Source organism: Ictidomys tridecemlineatus, chromosome 14 (genome assembly GCF_052094955.1).
Source record: "Ictidomys tridecemlineatus isolate mIctTri1 chromosome 14, mIctTri1.hap1, whole genome shotgun sequence".
NCBI classification, from domain to species: domain Eukaryota; kingdom Metazoa; phylum Chordata; class Mammalia; order Rodentia; family Sciuridae; genus Ictidomys; species Ictidomys tridecemlineatus.
This window is the reverse complement of record NC_135490.1, coordinates 7,955,160-7,977,147: the sequence shown is the minus strand read 5'-3', so window position 1 is coordinate 7,977,147 and position 21,988 is coordinate 7,955,160. Positions and strand designations below refer to the sequence as shown.

General features: G+C 37.3%; 1 protein-coding gene and 1 long non-coding RNA gene across 5 annotated transcripts in view; both read left to right on the top strand.

Moving 5' to 3' along the window:
* The first annotated feature begins 8 nt into the window (after positions 1-8).
* LOC144370266 (uncharacterized) lies at positions 9-2,124 on the top strand. The gene is made up of 2 exons (XR_013430177.1): positions 9-156; positions 1,417-2,124. It is a non-coding gene; the product is annotated as an uncharacterized LOC144370266 (long non-coding RNA).
* Positions 2,125-3,705: 1,581 nt separating this feature from the next.
* The window catches only part of Fzd3 (frizzled class receptor 3), a 96,847-nt gene continuing 78,564 nt past the window's right edge, over positions 3,706-21,988 (top strand). For 3 of the 4 annotated variants that reach the window (XM_078030824.1, XM_078030823.1, XM_078030822.1), the window contains exons 1-2: positions 3,717-3,852; positions 13,286-13,817. In XM_078030824.1, coding sequence (XP_077886950.1) covers positions 13,629-13,817 — 189 coding nt within the window. In that variant the 5' untranslated portion in view covers positions 3,717-3,852; positions 13,286-13,628. Of the gene's footprint in view, positions 3,853-13,285; positions 13,818-21,988 lie in introns of all 4 variants that reach the window. The other variant, XM_078030825.1, reaches the window with a different exon arrangement.

The following is a 21,988-nucleotide window of genomic DNA, read 5'->3' as shown; positions in this document are numbered from 1 at the left end:
TCCGGGGTCTCTTAGGCAACAATGTGTGGTCTCTTGATTGGCCGGGACATCCAGGAGGGCTGGCTCCAAAATTGGGCACCGAGATAAAATTAAAAAGTGTGCGCACCAAGCAGGTGGAGCTACGTGGACATCCTGCTGCTACGCTGGGCTGGGAAGGTACGCAATTCGGAAACCAGGGGCATGGAAACCTTCATTCAAAACGTGCTGCTGTCGTGTTCCAGATCGGCCCTTACCCACTGAGCATGCCCAGTTATGTTATTCTGGTCACTCCGGAGTTCCGAAATGCGAACTCCACTTTGCCAGGTTTTAAGAGTGGCCAATAGGTAAAATAGGGTTGGAGGAAAACGAATTCGCGTCTGGTTCGATGGAAGAATAGCACCTGCAGCAGGAAATGGGAAGACGTGGGGGAGATTGTCCAACATGCAAACCCACAAGTGCTCCCCCAGCAATTTATATTTATTGGATTATGAATTCAGGCTGAGTGACAGATACACCAGGGAACCAGCAGATGGCATGCCTTAATAACAATAACTCTAAATTTGGAAATCTTAACATCCGGTCTAATTTAATTATTTAAATTTGTTGACTACCTACCTTGTAACAAGGCCTGGAGTGAGCATATATGGATTAAAAAAAAAAAGAAATCTAATAAGGAAACTGGAAAAAGCAGTAAATAACTAATAGAAGGCTCACAGACCCAACATCTGTGAGCTGTAGAATACCATGAAGTACCATGAAGTTCAAAATTTTAGAATCAAGCTTCTTTGGCCTAGGCAAAACAGTTGTTATGGGCAGCATTAATCTCCCCTCCCTCAAGCCAAAGCAAACAAACAAAATAACTTTCCTGGCTATTTTTGTTTCCTAAAATAATGTACTCTTCTCCAACTCAAAGGAAGTTACAAACCTTATGTTTGTATTGTGTTTCATAGTTTTTAAATAGGTAACATTTGTATGACTCCAATTTAAATAGCAGAAAAAGGTAAGTTGAGCTCATGGAGGTGGTTGCTTAATCCAAGTTAACAAAGGATCAGCAAGCGGCCAAACTGAAATTGGAACCCAGGTTGTCTGAATTCCAAGGTAGAGGTTTCCACATGAGCAGGTTGTATGTAAATGAATAAACAAAGCCTTTAGGGGGTGTGAGGGGGCTCCTGGAGGAGGTGTGCCTATGTAATACTAAGTTACCATGCATTACCAATTAACATTTATGATTTCAAAACAGGTTCCTCCAGAAGGAGACCAGTTTTAACAATGTCAAGAGTGCAGAGCCTCTATGTGATGCTCCCACGTGTTAATTAAAGACTTTCTATTACAACATGGAAGGAAATCGAGATGGGACATAGCATCTCACTTTATCCCTGTTGGATTTGAATATTTTTATCCCTGACAAAAGGTTCCTTTTGTCTCTCCTCTCAACAGAACCTTCTGGGCCTCCTTCTTCCTGCAGCTCATCTGTCCGACTATTGTTCCCCCAAAGGAGAGTGAGTCACACCATTTCTACTGTGTTCATAGTGACACACAGAGAGCTCAATGTCTGTGATTCTTCAACATTGCTTTTACACAGAAGAACTCAATCATTAAAAAAACAAAAACAAAAAAACCTTAGACACTTTTTATTTTTTGCCATTATACATGTACTCTTTTTGTTTGTTTGCATTACAATTCTTAATACCTTAGAGACTTTTTCATAAGAAATAACTTATATCTCCATGGAGATTTTTTAAAATGTTAACTTTGGCTTTGTGTGTGTTTAACAAACAAGAAGTCCTCTTGTGTATTTCCAGGTCTCATTCTCCTCTCTGCCTGCCTAGAGACAGTCATGAAATTCATTGTTATGAATGTGTAGCCTCCTTGTTTATTATTATGTATATGTTAGTCTTCATAAATGACATGAATTAACACTAGTTATTTTTTAAGGCATCATCATTTATATATTTTTTTTAATATTTATTTTTTAGTTTTAGGTGGACACAATGTTTATTTTATTTTTACGTGGTGCTAAGAATCGAATCCAGTGCCTCACACATGCTAGGTGAGCGTGCTATCACTTGAGCCACATTCCCAGCCCCATCATCATTTATATATCTTGTTGTTTGCTTTTCACCAAATACAAATTTTAGAGGTTTAGTCATGTCGGTACATTCATTTCTACATCATTCGCACCTTCCAATGAGAGCTGTGATGTGTCCTATGCCTGACAGTCTTTACAGGATAATGTGTAAATCAAATAAAAAATGCACCTAGCCACACATCTGCAGAGGTTCCTCAGCCACAGGGATCTGGAAATACACAAAACAGGCATAGAGGTTTTTCCAGCCTTGCCGCCTCACCTTCAGCACAGGTGCTGCTGGCTCCCCAGGACACGCTGGCTTGCCTAGAATCAGCCTAAGGACCACTATGTCTTTACAAAAGAAGAATGTTGCTGTACAATTATGTGTTTATTAGGATAATGGAAATTGTCGTTGGAGGTCTCGTTTATTATGCCAGTTCACAGAGGTTTTGTTGTTATGACATGACTGGCCGGGCCTCCCAATGCTAGGTAGGTGCCCCTACCAAAGAACTACATCCCCCAAACAGATTACCTTCTGATGGGAAATTATGCCTCAGCTCAACTCTTCAGTGTTCACTTAAAATCTGAACATCTTTTAAGACAATTGTAAAATATACATAAAAGTTATCTGAACCGTTTTTTTAGGTACACTAATTAGTAGTGTTGAGTACATTCACTTGTGCAACAGGATCAACATTACTAGTCCTGCGTGCTACCAACAGAACAAAAAGGATGTCCCTGAAGTTTAAGTTGAAGAGGGGTGAGGAGGAGGAAGAGAAAGGTAAAGTGTAATACTAAGAAAAATAGCCACGGCTTTGAATGTCATTAAAACACTGCAAGGGGGGCTGGGGTTGTGGCTCAGCGGTAGTGCGCTGGCCTAGCACGTGAGACGCGCTGGGCTGGATCCTGAGCACCACATAAAAAATAAATAAATAAATAAAGGTATTGTGCCAGCTACAACTAAAAAAATATTAAACAACAACAACAAAACACCGTGTGGCTTGGATAAGTCATCTAACCTTTTAGGCGTTTATCTCATCATTTGAAAAACAGAGATTCTCTGTTGGTGATCGCTAAGGGCTTTTTAGTTCTCAAATCTTCTACGTAGAAAAAGACAACGGAGACCTTTCCTAAAGAGCAAAAGATGGGGCACAGCACTAGTTAGCCACGAGCTTCACCTGTTTAATAGGGTCTTGGCAAAGAGGATGCAAATTACTCCCGGGCCAGTATTCTGTTCCTGTCTGCCACAGTGTGTCAGCCTGGCGGCTGCAACCGACCAAATGCCCGCCGCTACCTGCGCCCTGTTCCCCCCTCGGTACTGCTACCCGCCTTCGGACCCCCGAGTCCCGAGGTCTGCACCCCGGCGCACAGAGCAGGTGTTGGGGTTCTTGCATTGACAGCCTCGCAGGCTTGGGTGCTGGCGAGTCGCGGTGCTGTTGCAGCAGGGGAGGGCGCGCTTTGCAAGGAGGACCGAGCGCCACTCAGAAGACTGCTTCCGTAGTTGGGAACACCACGCCAGTGCGGGACAGCGGCTGGCGTCGTCGCTGAGCTCGAGGCGAACAGCCCGCGCGCGACCAGCTCCGCAGCCGCGCTCCAGAACCGAGGCCCGGCCGAGCGTGCGCGGCGCGCCTGCGCCGTGCGTGCGCGCGCTCTCGCTGCCGGTCCGCGCGCCCCGGCGCTCGCCAAAGCTCGCGGTCGCTCTGAGGCGCGCGCCGGCGGTCCTCGGCCGCTCGGGGTACCTGAGGGACGCGCGGCCGCCTGCGGCCGGCGCCGCAGCCCTTTGGAGCCCGGCGCCCGGATCTGAGGTGAGCCCGTGGCGACGGTCCCCGGGACCGGGTGGGCGGGAAGGGCAGCGGCGAGAGCGCCGGACTAGGAGGCGCCGCGGCGGTGGGGGGCTGCTCCGCCAAACCCTGCCGAGGAGCCTCCTGCAGCCCAGCGCCTCCTCCTCAGGGATCGTTATTCTCGTCGCGGCCAAAACAAAAGCGGTGGGCGCCGGGCCGTGGCGGGCGTCGGGGCGGCTTCCTGCGGCCGGCTGGGCCGCGGCGGGCCGGGGTCGCGGCGCGGAGTTTGGGGCTGGGGGCTGAGCCGGGGCTGCCCCGGGAGGCGGTCCACCCGGTCCGCCCCGCGGGCGCCGGGCAACCTGTGCGAGTGGGGACACGGCGGCTCGCTGCACCCCGCCGCCCCGCGCGGGAGGCCGGCCGGGCGAGCGGCTCCTGCGCCCGGCGCCGCGGGGGCGTCGGCGGGAGGACAATGCGCCCCGCGCCGCCCGCCCGGCGCGCCGTCGCTCTTGCCCGGCCCCGCTCGCGTGAGCTCGGGGCCGACCTTTCCGTCCCGAGCCGAAAAGTTGTCCCTCCCAGCCACCAGTTTGCAAAGTCTGTGCCCCCCGTGTCTCCCGGGTGCCCCTGGCACGGCTGTGCGTTTGCCCCGGGGTGGGTGCCGCTGGGTCAGGAACACATGGCCTCCGAAATAAAGGCGCCGAGCGAGCGAGCGAGCGAGCGGGCAGCCAGAAGTGGACTTGTGTCATTCCAGAAACGTAAACATCATCCTAGAGTCCTTTGGTATCTTAGAGTCTGGGGGTCAGCTGCCTCCTCCTGTAAGAGAAACAGGGCTTTTTTTCCTTTTCTTTTTCTAGAAAGGGATTAAAAGAAACAAAAGTGCATGCCATTTTTTTTTCCAGGTGGAGGAGCAGATATAAACTTGAAAAATATTATGAAGAAGGTCGGGGTTTTATCCACTGTAAAATGAGGCTTTGAATTTTGGCTTCCTTCTGAATTTAGGTCTCTGCAGCAGCAGAGCAGACCAACTGCATGTACAAGTATTCTAACAAAATCTTTTTTTGAAATTGTATTGGGGATTGAATTCAGGGACTCGTACCTGCTAGGCAGGCACTTTCCCGATTACCAACATTCCTAGCCGCCCCCCTTTCTTTTAAAGTTTTTATTTTTTAAGACAGTGTCTAGTTGAGTTGCCCCAGGCTGGCATCCAACTTGTGATCCTCCTGCCTCGGCCTTGGAGTCGCTGGGATCCCAGGTGTACGATATCACACCTTACTTCAAACAATTTTGTGTTAGAAAAGTGGTTTTGATAGACCTGGAATATTTATAACTGGCATTGGGTTACTTTGCAAAACCAATACATAGGAGAAAGGAAACAAAGACCCAGCTGACATGGAGGACGTTACCTCCCTCCTCAGCTTTTTTTTTTTTTTTATCCCTTAGTGGTATCTTGGTCGCATTCTAGGCTGGAAAGAAATAGATAAATCCTTAGTTCTGTTATTATAAAGGAGGTACTCCTGACGATAATACTTCCACCTTTGCTTTTAAGCAAATCAATATGATCCTTTTCCTCCAGGAAACAAAAACATCTACTTGAACTATCAAACCACAGAATAAAGCTAAAAAGATTGTTAGGAATCTTTCAGTTAGGAAAGAAGTAGTGTAAAAGCTTGACTCTGTGGACTTAAGATAAAATATAAGCAAAAAACAGCCCTTCTCTTATTAGTAAAATAACATGCCCCCCAAGCCCCCAAAGCTTTGAAGCTATTAAGAAAATAAGTAAATTATTAATAATGCCTACCATTATACCCTCTCTTTCTTCTTACTTCTTTTTCCTCATCCACTACTAATCTTTTCTATCTCCATCACTTTCCCAAAGCTGTAACACTGTCCTGTTAATAAAAGGAGAAGAAAGGACCATGGGATCTTAGGTGCTTTCATTCCTTTTCTCATCTTCTACTATATTTCTTTGAGCTTTATTGTGTGCTTTGAGTTATTTAGGTGGATTTTTTTGGAGGGGGGATTTTGTGATTGAGATACTTGAAGTAGTGAGGGTTGACAAGAATATAAGAGCCAAGTGCACATTCTTTGTGTAGTATAATGTGAAAGCTTTATCATTGGGGAAGGAGAGAGGTTTTTTTGCTCACAATAGATTGTCTGTTTCCCACTTGACCTACAGAAAATTATCTACCCAATTTACATTTCATATTAGTTAGTAAAAATATAAGATTTTATACTCAAAACATCTTGAGCTATTGGTTCATTGATGTAAGATTGTTATTGACTTTATTTTCTTTAGGAGACAGGAGGCCGAAAACCTCTTTAGTAGGGGAGAATGGCGTTATCCTCAAGGTTTTTGTTTTTTTGTTTTTACCCCCGCCCAAACTCTAGAATTATGGCTGCTTAAAGCTACAGCTCTGTACAAAAAAAGCAATAAGGCATATTTTTAAAAATGACTTCAAAAATACATACTGGAGGGCTGGGATTGTGGCTCAGTGGTAGAGTGAGGCCCTGGATTCCATCCTCAGTACCACACTAAATAAATAAAAATAAAGATATTGTGTCCATCTACAACTAAAAAAATATTTTTAAAAAATACACACTGGAGAAATTTTTCAGTCTAGATTGGTGAAAAGATGCTCATCCAAGTTTTGAGAAAAGAAAATAAGGTTTTCAGAAGTGGTATTTCTTAAGGGTATGAATAAATGTTTGAAGAGTAACAGCTCTTTACTGGCTAGGAAAGAGTTTTAACTATTGTGACAAAAAGGAATTCCCTCATTTGGCGGTTCTAGTTAATTATGCTGAGAACTAGTGAAAGTTTGGTAAACTGTTGAAAGTTTGGCGCCCCAAAAAATGCATTGCAAATGAAATATGAGATGAATATAACTGGGCAACTAAGCATAACAAAAAAATCTGATCCCCAAATTTTATCTTAACTGAAATATTTTTGTAAGCAGGGCATACAAACCATCCAACCTTGCTAAGGAGGAGGAAGCAGGGACTTGATACTTTCTAATGAAAATTCCAAGAATTTTCTGATGAACAGATTTTAATTGCAAAGGAAGCTGGGCTGGAATTTCAACCCTTTTTTTTAGACCAGAATCTATCCATCTTTTAACTTAGTTTATTTTCAGATTAATTTTTAAAAGCTCCTATGCTGTCTTCAGTCTTTGCATTTAATAATTTGTAAATGGGACTGCATTTTGGTGCATACCCTTTATTTTAATTCTGAATCTTAAATGTATTTGTTTTTCATGGGGATTGAAAAATTAGATTGTTGTGATCAGATGACAAGATGGACTTCAAAAATTAAGTGAAGTAGGTAGGTCAGAAAAGAATATTCACTGTGAGATTAATAGTAATCTACATTCTATGAATTAAGTAAGAAGCTATATAAACTTTCTAATAAGACAATAAAATCCTTCAGAGAAGAAACTATTATTTAGAGGTAGTCATTGCCAATCCTTGTAATGCATTCTTAGAAAACCTGTCTGAAAGACAATGTCTTTCCTTTTCCCATGGTAGCTGTTGTGAATTCAACATTTACTTTGAGACAAACTTTGGATGATATTTCTGAATTAAAAATGAAAAATTTTGGGCTCAGGATGTGGCTCAAGCGGTAGCGGGCTCGCCTGGCATGCGTGCAGCCCGGGTTCGATCCTCAGCACCACATACCAACAAAGATGTTGTGTCCGCCGAGAACTAAAAAATAAATATTAAAAATTCTCTCTCTCTCTCTCTCTCCTCTCTCACTCTCTTTAAAAAAAAAATGAAAAATTTTATCTGTATTTACAGGGTGTCAGGAAAATGAAATCTAAACCAAGAATGATGAAATGGGTTCCTTTCTGTAAAGAAATTGTTGTTGAAATAGCGTTGCTGAACATAGTCTTTTGTTGCCAGATATCCTTGACATACCCTTAGGGTCCAGTTTTCTCATAGTTTCTTTGGGGATTCAGCCTGCTTTCCCTTTCACAGTTGCTACCTCTTGCTTTTCCCACATGAGTTCTTTGGGTATGGCTTTGTTGCCACCCTGGAAGATGGTCTTCCAAAGTTGCATTTATTGCTGTCCTTCAGGACAAATATTTAGCTGATCTTATTTTAAGGGTTTTCTTTTTCCCCATTTTTTTTTTATTGGTGCACAATTTGCTTTATAGCTGCACATAATGATGAGATTTGTTGTTATATATTTGTTCATGCATAAAACATAATAATATAATTTGACCGATATAGAGCTTTTACTTTTTAATCATCAAAAGAAAACTGATAGATAATTGGGGAATATCAGATTCCTGATGTTAACATTCATAAAAATAGGAACACATAGGTTTAAAGTATCTAGTCGTTTCTCTTTTTTTTCTTTCTTTCTCTCCCCTCACTATGATAGGAGATAATCCCAGGGATTTATATGTTCTAGACAAGCCCCTATACCTCTAAGCTACATGCCCAACTCTAGTCCTTTTTATTTTCTGATGTGATGTTAACCAAGTAACTTAATAGTTTTCAACATATTTTATATTGTTCTGTGGAGAAGTAAAAATTTCTCTTTTTCCATAGCTAGTTCATGACCAATTATTGTCACAGCATTCACTTTCTTTTCTTTTTTGGGGGGTAGGGTGGGGTGTGCTGGGGTATTGAACCCAAGGGCACTTTACTCACTGAGTTACATCCTTACCCCTTTTTACTTTTAATTTTGAGATAGGGTCTTGCTAAGTTGTTGAAGGTCATGATGAGTTGTTAAGGCTGGCCTTGAATTTGTGATCCTCCTGCCTCAGCCTCCCAATTGCTGGGATTATACCACCATACCTGGTTTATAGCATTCATTTTTGCCTGGACCTTGATGCCTGAAATTGTCCGCTTGGGTTTTATTAACCCAGTAGGTCCCTTTATTCAATTGAAATGCTACAGATTTCCAAAATTTAAGAATATGATAATATCAGTAAGAAAGCCCTAAACAGCTATTAATGAGTTGCTATATTTTGGCAAGATCTTTTTGGGTCCAGAATCTTCTCTGTGTCTTATGTCTGGAACTTTAATTTAGAGCTTTTTCATGGATGACCATCCCTTAGGAAAAGTGGCATTCTCATATAATCCTCATTAGAAGCAGTTATTTCATTATGTTATTGAGGAACAATTTGAAATATGTATGAGAAGTTTTTAATAATGTGTATTCCATTTGATTTAGTTAATAGGTGATCTGACTTTTTTCCAGTGTTGAAAAATAAAAGTTTTGAATCATACTGAATTGATCATCACATTTTTGCTTATTACCCATAGTAGGACAGGTAGTGTACCTTGGCTTATTGCTTTAATTAGCAACCAATAATCTATTCAGCTAGTATTTATTCTTGTCAGCTAGTCAGAACACATTTATAGATTTTGCAGTTAATTATTCCATATATGAAATAATGTAACATGGATTCTTTTATAAAATTACATAGAGCATTTATATTATTATTTAGGTAAAATTTTTTATTTTTTTATTTGTTCTAATTAGTTATTCATGACATTAGAATGCATTTTGACATATCATACATAAACGGTCTATAACTTCTCATTCTTCTGATTGTACATGATATAAAATTACACTGGTCATGTAATCATATATGCTCATTCATCCTACTGTATATTATTTTTAAATAATTGAAATAGTTTTATTATAGTCCATGCACATATTTTTCTAACAAGCTGGGTTTTATACGTATATATGTACATGTATATATATGTTTTGTAAACTACTTTTTATTTATTTATTTTTTACTCATTGTCATAATATTATCATGTCAATAAATATAGGTCTATAGTCTATCTTTTTTGTTGGGGAGTGCTAGTGCTGGGGATTTAACATAAGACCTTGCTCATATTAAGCAACCTACTGCAGTCAGGCTCTTTATTTTTAGTAACTATATAATATTCTATTATGCAATTATAACATAATTTATTTGGTCAATTCCTTTTTTTGAGAGAGAGAGAGAATTTTTAATATTTATTTATTTAGTTAGTTTTCGGCAGACACAACATCTTTGTTTGTATATGGTGCTGAGGATGGAACCTGGGCCACACGCATGCCAGGCGAGCGCACTACCGCTTAAGCCACATCCCCAGCCCTTGGTTAATTCCTTATTGGTAGACTCTAAGGTTGTTTACTTTTAATACCTTTGTTTTATTTATTTATTTTTATGCAGTGCTGAGGATCAAATCCAGGCCCTCACACGCTCTAGGCAAGTGCTCTACCGCTGAGCCACAACCCCAGCCCCTGTTTACAGTTTTTTCTTGTAAACAATGTTATGATAAAATTTAATTTTGCATCGTGCACTCGTGTGTTTGGGTTTTTTTTTTTTTTTTTTGTACCAGGGATTGAACTCTGGGTACTTGATCACTGGGCCATATCCCCAACCTTATTTGTATTTTATTAGAGACCTCTCACTGAGTTACTTAGTGCCTCGCCGGTTAACTTGTGATTCTCCTGTCTCAGCCTCCTGAGCCACTGGGATTATAGGCATGTGCCGCCATGCTCAGCTTATACTCATGTGTTTATCTTCTTAGAATAAATTATAAAATAGATTTGCTGGATCAAATTATGCACATTTTAAGTACTTTTAATATAAGTAGTCATTTCTTAAAGTGTCAACTAATTTACATTGCTTTTGAAAGTAGTTGAAAATTTCTTTTCCTTATACTCTCTCCTGTATTGTGTTTATTTTTGCCCATTTGATTAGCAAAAAACATTATCTTATGCTTGCATTCTTTATTATTAATGTATTAATGTAATGAAAATTCTTTACTAAGATCTTTAATCTGCCTATTTTCTTTTTTTTCACTGCATTCCACTGTTCCCTCCACCCCTTTGTAATAATCATGAACTACAGTCTTACCGTATTAAGATTATTGTCTTTCTGTAGTTTTAAAGATTTGCAAAAGTATTTTGAAACTGGGTGCAGTGGTGCATCCCTGTAATCCCAGCTCTTCGAAGGCTGAGGCAAGAAGATCACAAGTTCAAGGCCAGCCTGGACAATTAGGGGACACTGTCTCAAAATAAAAATTTTTAAGAAATTTTTTTTCAGTAATAATGCCCCTGGATTTAATACCTAGTACTAAAAACTAAAAACTAAAATCTATAAGTTAAAAAATAAATTCTAAAAATCATTTTTATGTAAGTGATTTGGACATTGTAATACATAAGGAAACACATAAGCCCACATGAAGCTGGGCTGGGATTGTGGCTCAGTGGTAGAGCACTTGCCTAGCATGTGTGAGGCACTGGCTTCGATTCTCAGCACCACATAAAAATAAATAAGGGAATGTGTCCATCTACAACTAAAAAATATTTTAAAAAAGAAGAAGGAGGTCAGAAGCATCACTTAAAAGTAAGGCAAAAGGAATAATTGAGAAGAAATCAAGTAAAATAAATGAAGTAAATAGAAGAATAAGGACGTATTTCATGTGGTTTTAAAAATGCAAAAAGGTATTACTTAATTTCTTCCTTAAATTTTATGTAATTAGTCTTCTTTTAACCATATGAACCTATAAATGCTTGAAAAAGAGACTAGTTTAAATGAAATGTTGAAATTCTTGGTTTTGTAGTATTCATAGCCAATAGGGAGCAATGTTCCCTTAATTTTCTTTTTTTACTTGCAAGTAGATAAACATGCTGCACAGGCAATAAACTACAGAGACTGAACTTACATAGATGTTTTAATCTATAATCAAATAAAGCTTTCAACAATTATTTGACAATTAAGAATATGCATAATCAGTACTATGCTTCGAGGTAATTAAGCTTAAACATGTTTTTATGTTTAATATCAGTTTTTCTGTAGCCAGATCTCAACATTTCTGGGATTATCTTAAAGGAGAGAAAGGAGAAAAAAAAAAAAGACCAAAAATCTGTCACAGAAATCTCTGGCTTAAAGTATAAGGAGATTTAGACTTTTTGAGCAGGACCATAAATAAACTTAGTGTTTCTAATTCTGGAGACCAAAGACTTCCTTTTCCCTTCCATCATTTAAGACCATCTTCTAGAAATTTGGAAGATTGAGCCACTGTTTTGTTTTCTCCAAATACTTTTCTACCTGGAGCTGGGGATACAGAGGTCCCAGTCATTGATAATCAGTGCTGAAGGACAAATTCTTTCACTGTTCAAGCTAAGCTGGTTTTTAGGTCTCAAGTTGTAAGCTCTCATGGCTATTTGAGTTAGTATTTTAGTTGTCCTGTTAACCTGAGTCTCTAGGAATATCTGAATCTGAATTTCTCTTCTTTTCTTTTTTTTTTTTTTTTAGAATTATGACCAGCATTTATTGAACACTATTAATGTATTTCTCATCTTTTCTTAACTTTGGCTGCCTGTAAGAAACACAAGAATATCCAGTGCATAAGAAACAAAATTTAATGAAAACAAAGTTAGCATCATTGCTAAACCAAATCAAATGTGAATAGCTTAGAATATGCTTTTTTCATACCACACTTGCTCCATGCACATTCTTTTTAGCACCAGTTGAGCATCACATGTATTGTCACCTTGGGAAAGTAGAGGCAAAGTCAAGAGATTCTAAAGCTCAGTGGAAAGGATAACTGGGAATCATTCCTATTTTAGGGATGATTTCTGTTCTCTGGAGCCTGGCTGTGTGTAATGGCTGTTCATTAAATGTTTGTAATTCAAGGTCTGTATCTCTGGTTTTAAATTTTTGTGCTATCTAAAAAGATGATATAGTGTTGAGAAAATTACTCATATTACTTTTAGAACCTTCTATTTGTCAAGTTCATTATTGGTTGATAGAAGTAGCATCTTGATCAACCGTAATTCAGTAATAAAAATACCTAATGTTTTATAATGTTTTACTATTTATAAAGTACTTTTGCATACATTATCTCATAATTCACTCATATATCATCTTGTAAGAAAAGTGGTGGTGGAACATTTCCAGGAAGAAAAATTATGGGTTCATAGAAGTTAAATGATATGTTATGTTCACACAGCTATAAGAGGCTTAAATTTATCTTTTGTTTTATTTTTCAAACCTTTCACAGATCCCTTCTGCCAAATCAGTTCATATAAAAACTGTACTATTAATGATTAAAACACATAATAAATTTTAAATTCAATTATTTAGGTTACAACAAATGTTTAAGTAAAACTTAGGACAAAAGCATAAGAATTTTTTAAAGTGAATCCGTTTTATCTTGACAAATGAAAGATTGCCTCCATGGACAAGAAGGTAAACCATGTGTTTCTATAAGCAACTGAAGGAAGAAAATCAAATTTGTTTGTTAAATGCTATTTAAGGACAGTTTTAGCATATCTATAGCACAAATGATAAAGTAGAAAAACTATATTGTGTTTTTGTGAGGTACCCATGATTTTATCTATTACATCAGTATGATGTCTCATCAAACATTTTAATGTTAAGTGCACAATATTTTGAGAGGAAATGACTAATTTCTCCCATTTTTTAAATAATTCTTTCAGATATTTCAATCAAAGGAAGAAATAGCTCTTCTCCTAAGATGGAATCTGTGATTTGGGAATGTGGTTGATCAACTTGATATGTTGGCCAAAGGTGCCCTATGTAATAAAACGAAAAGAAGAGACAAGATGATGTCATTTGCCCGTGTTGTGAAACCAAAAACAAATGCCTTTTGTGAGACCAAGCTAACAAACCTCTGATGGTACAAAGAGTATTTAACTTTTGAAGAACTTAACAGTAAGATATAGAAGAAATACTTTCAAGCTGAGACCTGCAGGTGTATATTGATCTAAAATACATACTGAGTAGGCCTGATCATCTGAATTTCATTCAGATCAAGGAAGAATGGCTATGAGTTGGATGGTCTTCTCTCTTTGGCTCTTGACTATGTTTGTGGGGCATATAAGTGGGCACAGTTTGTTTTCTTGTGAACCTATTACGTTGAGGATGTGCCAGGATTTGCCTTATAACACTACCTTCATGCCTAACCTTCTGAATCATTATGACCAACAGACAGCAGCTTTAGCAATGGAGGTAAGACTTGATCTGTCCTTTAACATATCTCAGAAAATGATATTACCCTGTCATCTAATGTGTTTGATGAATAATAGGAAAATATGCTATTTTAAACTATTTCATGTGCTTATAAAAATTTATAAATTTTGGTTCAGTCTGATGGATTGAAGAATTCCTATATAGGAATGCTACTCCAGATTTACTTTTCAGACATTATACTTTTACAAAGAAATTTGAAACACTAGAATATGGGAGATAATAGTCATTCAGAAGTTTAAAATTGTCTAAGTTATAACATGATTACAACCCTCTTATCATCCCTCTTATTTGGCTAATAAAAACTTCAGATAAAGAGCATATGATAATAACATGCATAGTTAAGTCATTAAGTATTGAATATAATGTGATTTTTTTAAAAGAATGAGTTCTTTTGTTCTGCCTTTAAACTTAACAATCTTTGAGTTTTTTTTAAATATTCAAGATGATTTCCTGGTCCTACTGTGTTTATATCAGTGTAAGAACAACTCTCAAATAAAAAAAATTTGTTATATGGATTTTCTGTTATTGATTTCTCAGATTTTATGAGAAGTTTTTGTCTTATTTGAATTTTTTAATAGTAATTTTTAGGCACTTCTTAATGACTTTACTTTAGAAACTGACAAATTAATGGTTTTAGTTAATGATAGGTTTTGTGTTTGTGACTCTGTAATGGTTTTAGAATTGAGGACACAGATATATGTGCCAGGTAAGAACTGGGAGACAGTAAACAGTGGTGGTAAGGAGCTTTGGAGTTAGACAACATAGGTTTGAATTATAGCTTCACTACTTTCTATCAGTGTTACAAGTTAATATGAATTTTCCCACCATAGTTTCTTTCTTTATAAAATAAGATCACACAGGCTTTTGTAATGTAAAATAAAAATATATCTATAAAGTACTGTAAATACTCTATGATAGTTTTTGCCATTTTTTCCATATTATATTAATATGCTATATAGATAGTATAATTTAGAGAGAATGTCTTATACTTTTGCCTTTAATCCATTTGCACTGTGCTTTCAGCAAATGCAGCGTACACGTTTTGGAATTTTTCATTGTATAATAAAAGTCAAATGTTATTTCAAAGTAGATTAAAATAAATCTGGGAAATTTTGTAGATTATTATTCATAGATTTTGCAGTGTGAGGGGCATCTCTTATATATTCGAAATACTTGAAGATGTTTTAGAAAATATTTTCTGCTCTTCCTCTGACTACACAAGGTCTAATTAGTGAACAGAGAGATATGGTATAGATTGTCAGGTTAGGTTATGTGACAAGGGGGTATTGGTTAAATACAGAAAATTAGCTCCAGCCATGGTAGCCTTTGTTATGTATTAAAGTTATTGATTTTTCTCCCCAAAAAATTGAGTTAGAAATACCTTTGTTTCTAGTATCATTGTAGGTTATAACTTTTGTAAAGCAAATAGGGTAGTAAGAAACTAGGCATGAAGCTGGGTTTTTTTCTTATTTATTTTTTAGATGTTGGTAGACCTTTATTTTATTCATTTATTTATATGCGGTGCTGAGAATTGAACCCAGTGCCTCATACGTGCTAGGCAAGAGCTCTACTACTGAGCCACAACCCTAGCCCCTAGCTTTTATACTAACTTGCGTTCAACTTTTAGCTCTGCTGTGCAGTAAGCTTAAGACTTTGGACAAGTTACTAAACATTCTTGAACCTTGTTTTCTTAATATGTGAAAGGCAATAATAACACCTGTGATTTATGAAATAGCACAACACCTAGTACACAATAGGTGATCTGCAAATGTTAATTCTATTCCAAATTCTTTTTCTAAATGAACTTGTATCTTTAGTTGTAGGTTCATGGGGCATTCATAATGATGGTCTGGTAGGCATTCTCTACCTCTTCTCACATATGCTCAAAAAAGTCTAGATATTTTGTGGGCAGTGGATGCCTCTGTTTGAATTTCAAACTAGATTTTGCAGTGTGAGGAGAGCTCCTAAGGGGGCAGTAGTTTCTAAGAGAGAAAGTTTCCAATGATTTGAAGCAGTGTTGGAGATACTTGCTTATTGCATGGTTGTCATATTAGGATCATGATGCCCCTGATAGGAAGAAAAGAATCCTGAAACAGTTTAAGAGTGTAAAGTTTCTGTAATAGCAAAAGACATGGAAACTCATTGGATAGCACGACATGTGCATAGCTGCTGATGACACCTCTTCATTTCTTCTCTGCTGATCTTGGAACTTTGGATATGTCTGCTAGTTTTTACCAGGAGCAAGTAATTAGAGCAAACAGTTCCAGCTCACTGGAGACTAGATAAACTGAAAGATAGTTCCCTAGCTATAGCATTAGCAAGCCCAGGCTTCAAGCCCATCTGGAACAGTAAGCTAGGCATACCAAGAATGAGAGAAATTACAAAATCTGAATTATTTTAGATTTGATTATTTACAAGAGGTTGGATCTTCTCACATTGTATAAATGGATTCCTATCTGTACTTTCTTTCAGTTGAAAGTGGGACATAGTTAAATAGGGTTAACCCATTAAATTGAAATTGATTATAAGTACCAAATGAGATATATGAAAATTATTTTTTAAAATAGCAGTACCTACCCAGAAGATGAAAGCATGATAGATGTTCACAAGTTAACTCTCATTTTTTTCTCCTAGCCTTATTATTCTCTTCAGAAGCTGTTTATCACAATTGCACAGAATGTCTTAGCATTACTTGAACCTACCAAGTTTTTGTAAATGCTGTCTTTGTCATGAAGACTATTCCAGTATTCCTATTGGTGATCTCTCACTTACTTTTCAAAACCTGGTTTTGTTGTTGCTTCTTTGAAACCTAGGATGTTCAAAGTCTATTGCTCTTTCCTCCACACTTACCAGTATGCTTTATATGTACCCCTGTTCTGATGTGTGCATTATTATGTTAGAATTTTTTATATTTTTATTCTTCCTAGTAGAATTTCAACTTCATGGAAGCAGAGCTTGTCCATGTTCATCTTTCTATCTCTAGTATTTAATATAGAGACACATAGTAAATGCTTAACGTAGAGCCTCACACATAATAGATGCTAAATAAATGTTTGAATTAATTTCACTGTAAATCCTTTAGAGGTGACGGTGGTCAACACAATCGTGTTGTACTTAAACTCTTAATTTTATGGGGTTAGAAATAGTAGTTTGGTGGGGATGGTGATGTTAATATAATACTAAGTTACTACACGTTTGTGAACACTAGTATGTCACTTTTTCTTATTTTTCAAAGTGACTTGAAGCTTTCAGCATTGTGTTTGCGTTTATAACTGGTATAATTAAATAAAGGAACAACAGAACAGAATTTTCCCTTCTCTAGGCTTATGTCAAAATTCTTTTGTACTCAATTCACTGTTTAGAGTTAGTGGTGGACTGGGGTTGTGGCTCAGTGGTAGAGTGCTTACTTTGCATGTGTGAGGCACTAAGTTCAATTTTCTAAATGAAGGTATTGAGCCCATCTACAACTAAAAAAATGGTTTTTTAAAAAAAGAGTCAGTGGTAGGGCTGGGGATGTGGCTCAAGCATCACATACAAAAAGATATTGTGTCCACCAAAAACTAAAAAAATAAATATTAAAATATTAAAATTCTCTTAAAAAAAAAGAGTCAATGGTAGAGGCTGGGTTTATAGCTCAGTGGTAGAGTACTTGCCTAGCAATCGCGAGGTCCTGGATTCAATCCTCAGCACCACATAAAAATAAATAAATACAAATAAAAATGTTATGTCCATCTACAACTAAAAAAAATATTAAAAAAGAAGAAGAAGGAAGAAAAGTCAATGGTAGCCAGGTTGAGGGGTGCCTTTAATCCCAGTAGTTTAGGATGCTGAGGCAGGAGAATAGCAAGTTCAAAGCCAGCCTCAGCAACTTAAGAGAGGTCCTAAACAATTTATTGAGATCTTCTCTCAAAATAATTTTATAATGAGGTCTGAGGATGTGGCTCAGTGTTGAAGAGCTTCTGGGTTCAGTCCCTGGTACCAAAACACACACACACACACACACACACACACACACACGGGTAACCATGTGTGTGTATCATTCTGGTTTTGTTGAAAAAAGTATATTCATGTTCATGTAGAGTAAGTGATCTGGTAGGATTTACATTAAGACAACTGTGGTTATTTCTGAATTAACTGTTGTGTTTGCTATGTTCTTCATTTAATGTTTGTATTTTCTTTTTCTTTCTTTTAAATTTTTCAGTATTGGAGATTTTACCCAAGGCCTCGTGCATGCTAGGCAAATGCTCTACCACTGAGTTACAGCCCTACCCTGTAGTTTCTTTTTCTTATTTTTCTGTATGAAACACATTGTGCTTCCCCATCTCCACCCCACCACTACACAGCTGGTGCTGGAGATTGAACCAAGGGCCTAGTACAGGCTAATAAACATGTGCTCTACTACTTAATTTCACCCCTAGCCCATACATTGTGCTTTTAAAACACTAATATTAGTAAGGACGTTTTAGTTTTAAAAATTTGAACTGTCCTGTTTTGTTCCTCTTTCAGGGCAGCGCCTAAGACATAGTATTCATTAAATATAATTTGATTGAATGCTGTAGTGTAAGAAAGAACTTGGTGTTACAAAAGGCATGAAGTGCTTTCAAAGAGAAGGATCATGTGGAGGCTTTAAGTTGTAGATGGTCAATTGGACTTTAAAATTCAGATAGGGTTTTTTGTTTATTTTTTAAGAGACTAGTATAATGTACCTCATGTAACAATAATTCTGGGTATTCTGGGATTCTGGGCAAGCACTCTATCTCTGAGCTACATTCCTTAACTCTGAAGGGTCTTTAGAAGCCTGTTTTGTGATCAGAGTAAACCAACCAGAATGAAGTTGTTTCTAAATTGAAAAAATGTACTCACAAGTAGTGGAGAATTATTTGCACCTGATTTTAGGGGGAAAAAAATCAGCTTTTGAACATTTTTATTCATTTTTTTAGTGTGACAAATCAGTTTAAAGGAATTACCTTAAAAATAATTTGCCTGGGCTGGGATTGTGGCTCAGTGGTAGAGTGCTTGCCTCGCACGTGCGAGACCCTGGGTTTGATCCTCAGCACCACATACAAAAATAAACAAGTGAAATAAAGGTATTGTGTCCAACTACAACTAAAAAATAAATATTAAAAAAATTTTTCCTTATTTTTAATTTATTTTTATCTTTATTGGTATTGGGTATCAAGTCCAGGGTGCTTTACTTAACCACTCAGCTACATCCCCAGCACTATTTATTTTTTCATTTTGAAATAGTATCTTGCTAAGTTGGTGAGGGTTTTGCTGAGTTGTTGAAGCTGCCCTTGACCTTGGGATCTTCCTGACTCAGCCTCCTGAGACTATGGGATTATAGATCTACACCACTGTCTCCAGCAAAAATACTTGTTGTAAATTAAGTTATTAGAAGTAGTGAAATTCGGTTTGCAAAGTTTTATTTTTAAGACATGCCATATGGGCTGGGGATGTGGCTCAAGCGGTAGCGTGCTCACCTGGCATGCATGCAGCCTGGGTTCGATCCTCAGTACCACATACAAACAAAGATGTTGTGTCTGCCGAAAAACTAAAAAATAAATATTAAAATTCTCTCTCTCTCTCTCTCTCTCTCTCTCTCTCTCTCTCTCTCTCTCTTCTGTCTCTCTCTTTAAAAAAAAACCCTATTAATTGATTAAATAATGGGCTGGGGATAAATCTATATATAAAAAAAGACATGCCATAATTTAGGATTCTCCATGATATTGGAAATATTAAAAGTTTACTTCCTAAAAAAAGTCAAATTTATGGACTGAGTATGAAGGTGAATAGGTTCCTGTGATAGTGGTGAATTCTACAAACCAACTCACTGAAAGACTTTTGGAAAGTACTTACACACTGTCATAGGACACTTAAAAATTAAGGTTAGGAAAAAAAATTCTAAGATTAGAGGATTATTTTGTAGATGCAAATTAATAAAGTTTTAGACCTTTTTCCATTAGAGACTATTGTTCCAGAAAGGGAGTTTTTAAGCTTTCATTTTATTTGCTTAAAGTCATTCTAAAAAGTTGTTTTTAAGTAATTTCTTACTCTAATTTGAATCTGAAATAGCTATGAATACCATTTTTTAATTTTCAAGGCAATTCCACATTCGATTTCTCAGTGAATTTAGTCATAATATTCCCAAACCCAGTAGGGTGCAGTTTCCATGGTTACCATACCCTTTGTAAAGTGACAAAGGTTGGAATTCTGATTCTCTTGAGTCAAATTTTGGCCTTTGACTCTGTCCCCTTTTCACACCCCTTCCTAAGCTTGGGTTGTTGCTATGCTTGGAGGTTTGTCAGCTAGCAGGTTCCTATGGTAACAGGAATGGAAATTTGAAAGAAGAATGAATGGGAGCACAAAAGCTTGGTTGATTTGAATTTGAACAAAGAATGCAAGGTTCCATGTAGTGCACCTTTGTTGTAGAAACCAGAAATTTAATTTTAGAAAGTTACTTTCCAGTTTGTAAACTTCTTATACCCTGGTCTTGATTTAGTGAACAAAAGTATTACTGTTTAGGGAAATAGTAAGAACCTTTACAATTCAATCAGCTAAAGTTCTCTTTTTCTACTTCATAGAACTTTAATAGTATTCTTTATGTTATGTACTTGTTATTGACTTTTAAATGTCCAGGTTGCCAATTTAATTTTGATTTTGTTGTGGTTTAAAATTGTTGGTAAAGTTAAAATCAAGGCAATTTGCTAATTTGAAAAGCATTAATTTTGATTTGTTTTTATATAAGCTTTGTTGAGGTGTGTACACGATAAGCTGCACTCTTAAAAGTGTTCACTTCCATGAGTTTTTGACCAAGCATATGATACCACCACCACAAAGTACAGAACATTTCTGCCACGTCAAAAGCTTCCTTATGTTCCTTTATAGTCCATCCTTCTTTCTGCTCATTGTTCCAAAGCAAATCAGTGATCTGTTTTCTGTCATTATGAATTAGTTTTCATTTTCTAGAGTTTTATATAAATGGAATTATAGCATCTACATTTTTATGTCTTGTTTCTTTTACCCAGCATTACGATTTTGAGATTTATGTTTTGTTTTACTTTTTAAGAGAAAACTAAAACGTAAGTTAAGTAGAACAAATTGGTTAAGTATAAGGACTGGATAAGAATGCCAAAGTTTCTATGCCTTATTTTTTACATGTGTATCATAGAATGAGATTAGTTTTAATAGTATCCCTTATGGAATTGTAAGAAAAAGAGAACTTTAGCTGATTGATTTGAAATGAGGTAACGCGTATAAGGCTTTTTCAGCATTTCCCGTCCCACAGTGTCAGTAAATGCTAAGATACAGCCCAAAGTACTTTAAGCTAGTAATTAGCAAAAGCATGCAGCACAAAATTGTCATTTATGGAAATTTTGTAATTCATGATGGGGTTCCCAGGTGGAAGTTTGGTTAACATATTAACATCATGATATCTTATTGCTTGATATTTTACAAATTGGTAGTACCAAACAAGTTGAAGACTGAAATCATACATGTGCATAAGTATATGCATTATGTACATATATTATGTATATATTGGATTCACCAGAAGTTGCAAAAATAGTACAGACATTCTGTGTACCCTTGTCTGTTTCCTGCCCCATTCTTACCATTTTATGTAACTATAATATACTATCAAAACCAGGAAATTGATTCTGTTTATAGACCTTATCACATTTCATCAGTTTTTAGGTGTTTTTATTGTCTGTGTATAATTGTGTGTGTGTACATGTACAGCTCTGGTCATTATCATTTTAGCACAAGCATAGATTTCTGTAACTACTGATGTAATAAAGATACAGAGTGTTCTGTCACCTCCAAGGAACACTCTCATGCTTCCTCTTTTTTCTTCCCCTTTCCTAATCCCATCAACCATTAATCTGTTCTTCCTCTAAATTTTGTCATATCAAGAATGTTGTATACTTGTGTCTTGGACCATTTTGTGCTGCTATAACAGAGGCTGAGTAATTTGAGTCTTCTTGCTATGCTTATGCCACGGCAGAAGTGGAAGGTCAAAAAGGGGCAGTGAGAGAACAGGTACACACGTATTTGTGAAAGGGGGTCAAACTCATTCTTTTATAAGGAACCGGTCCTACAATAATTTAACAGTAACGGCATAAATCCTTTCATGAGGCAGAACGTGCAGAGCC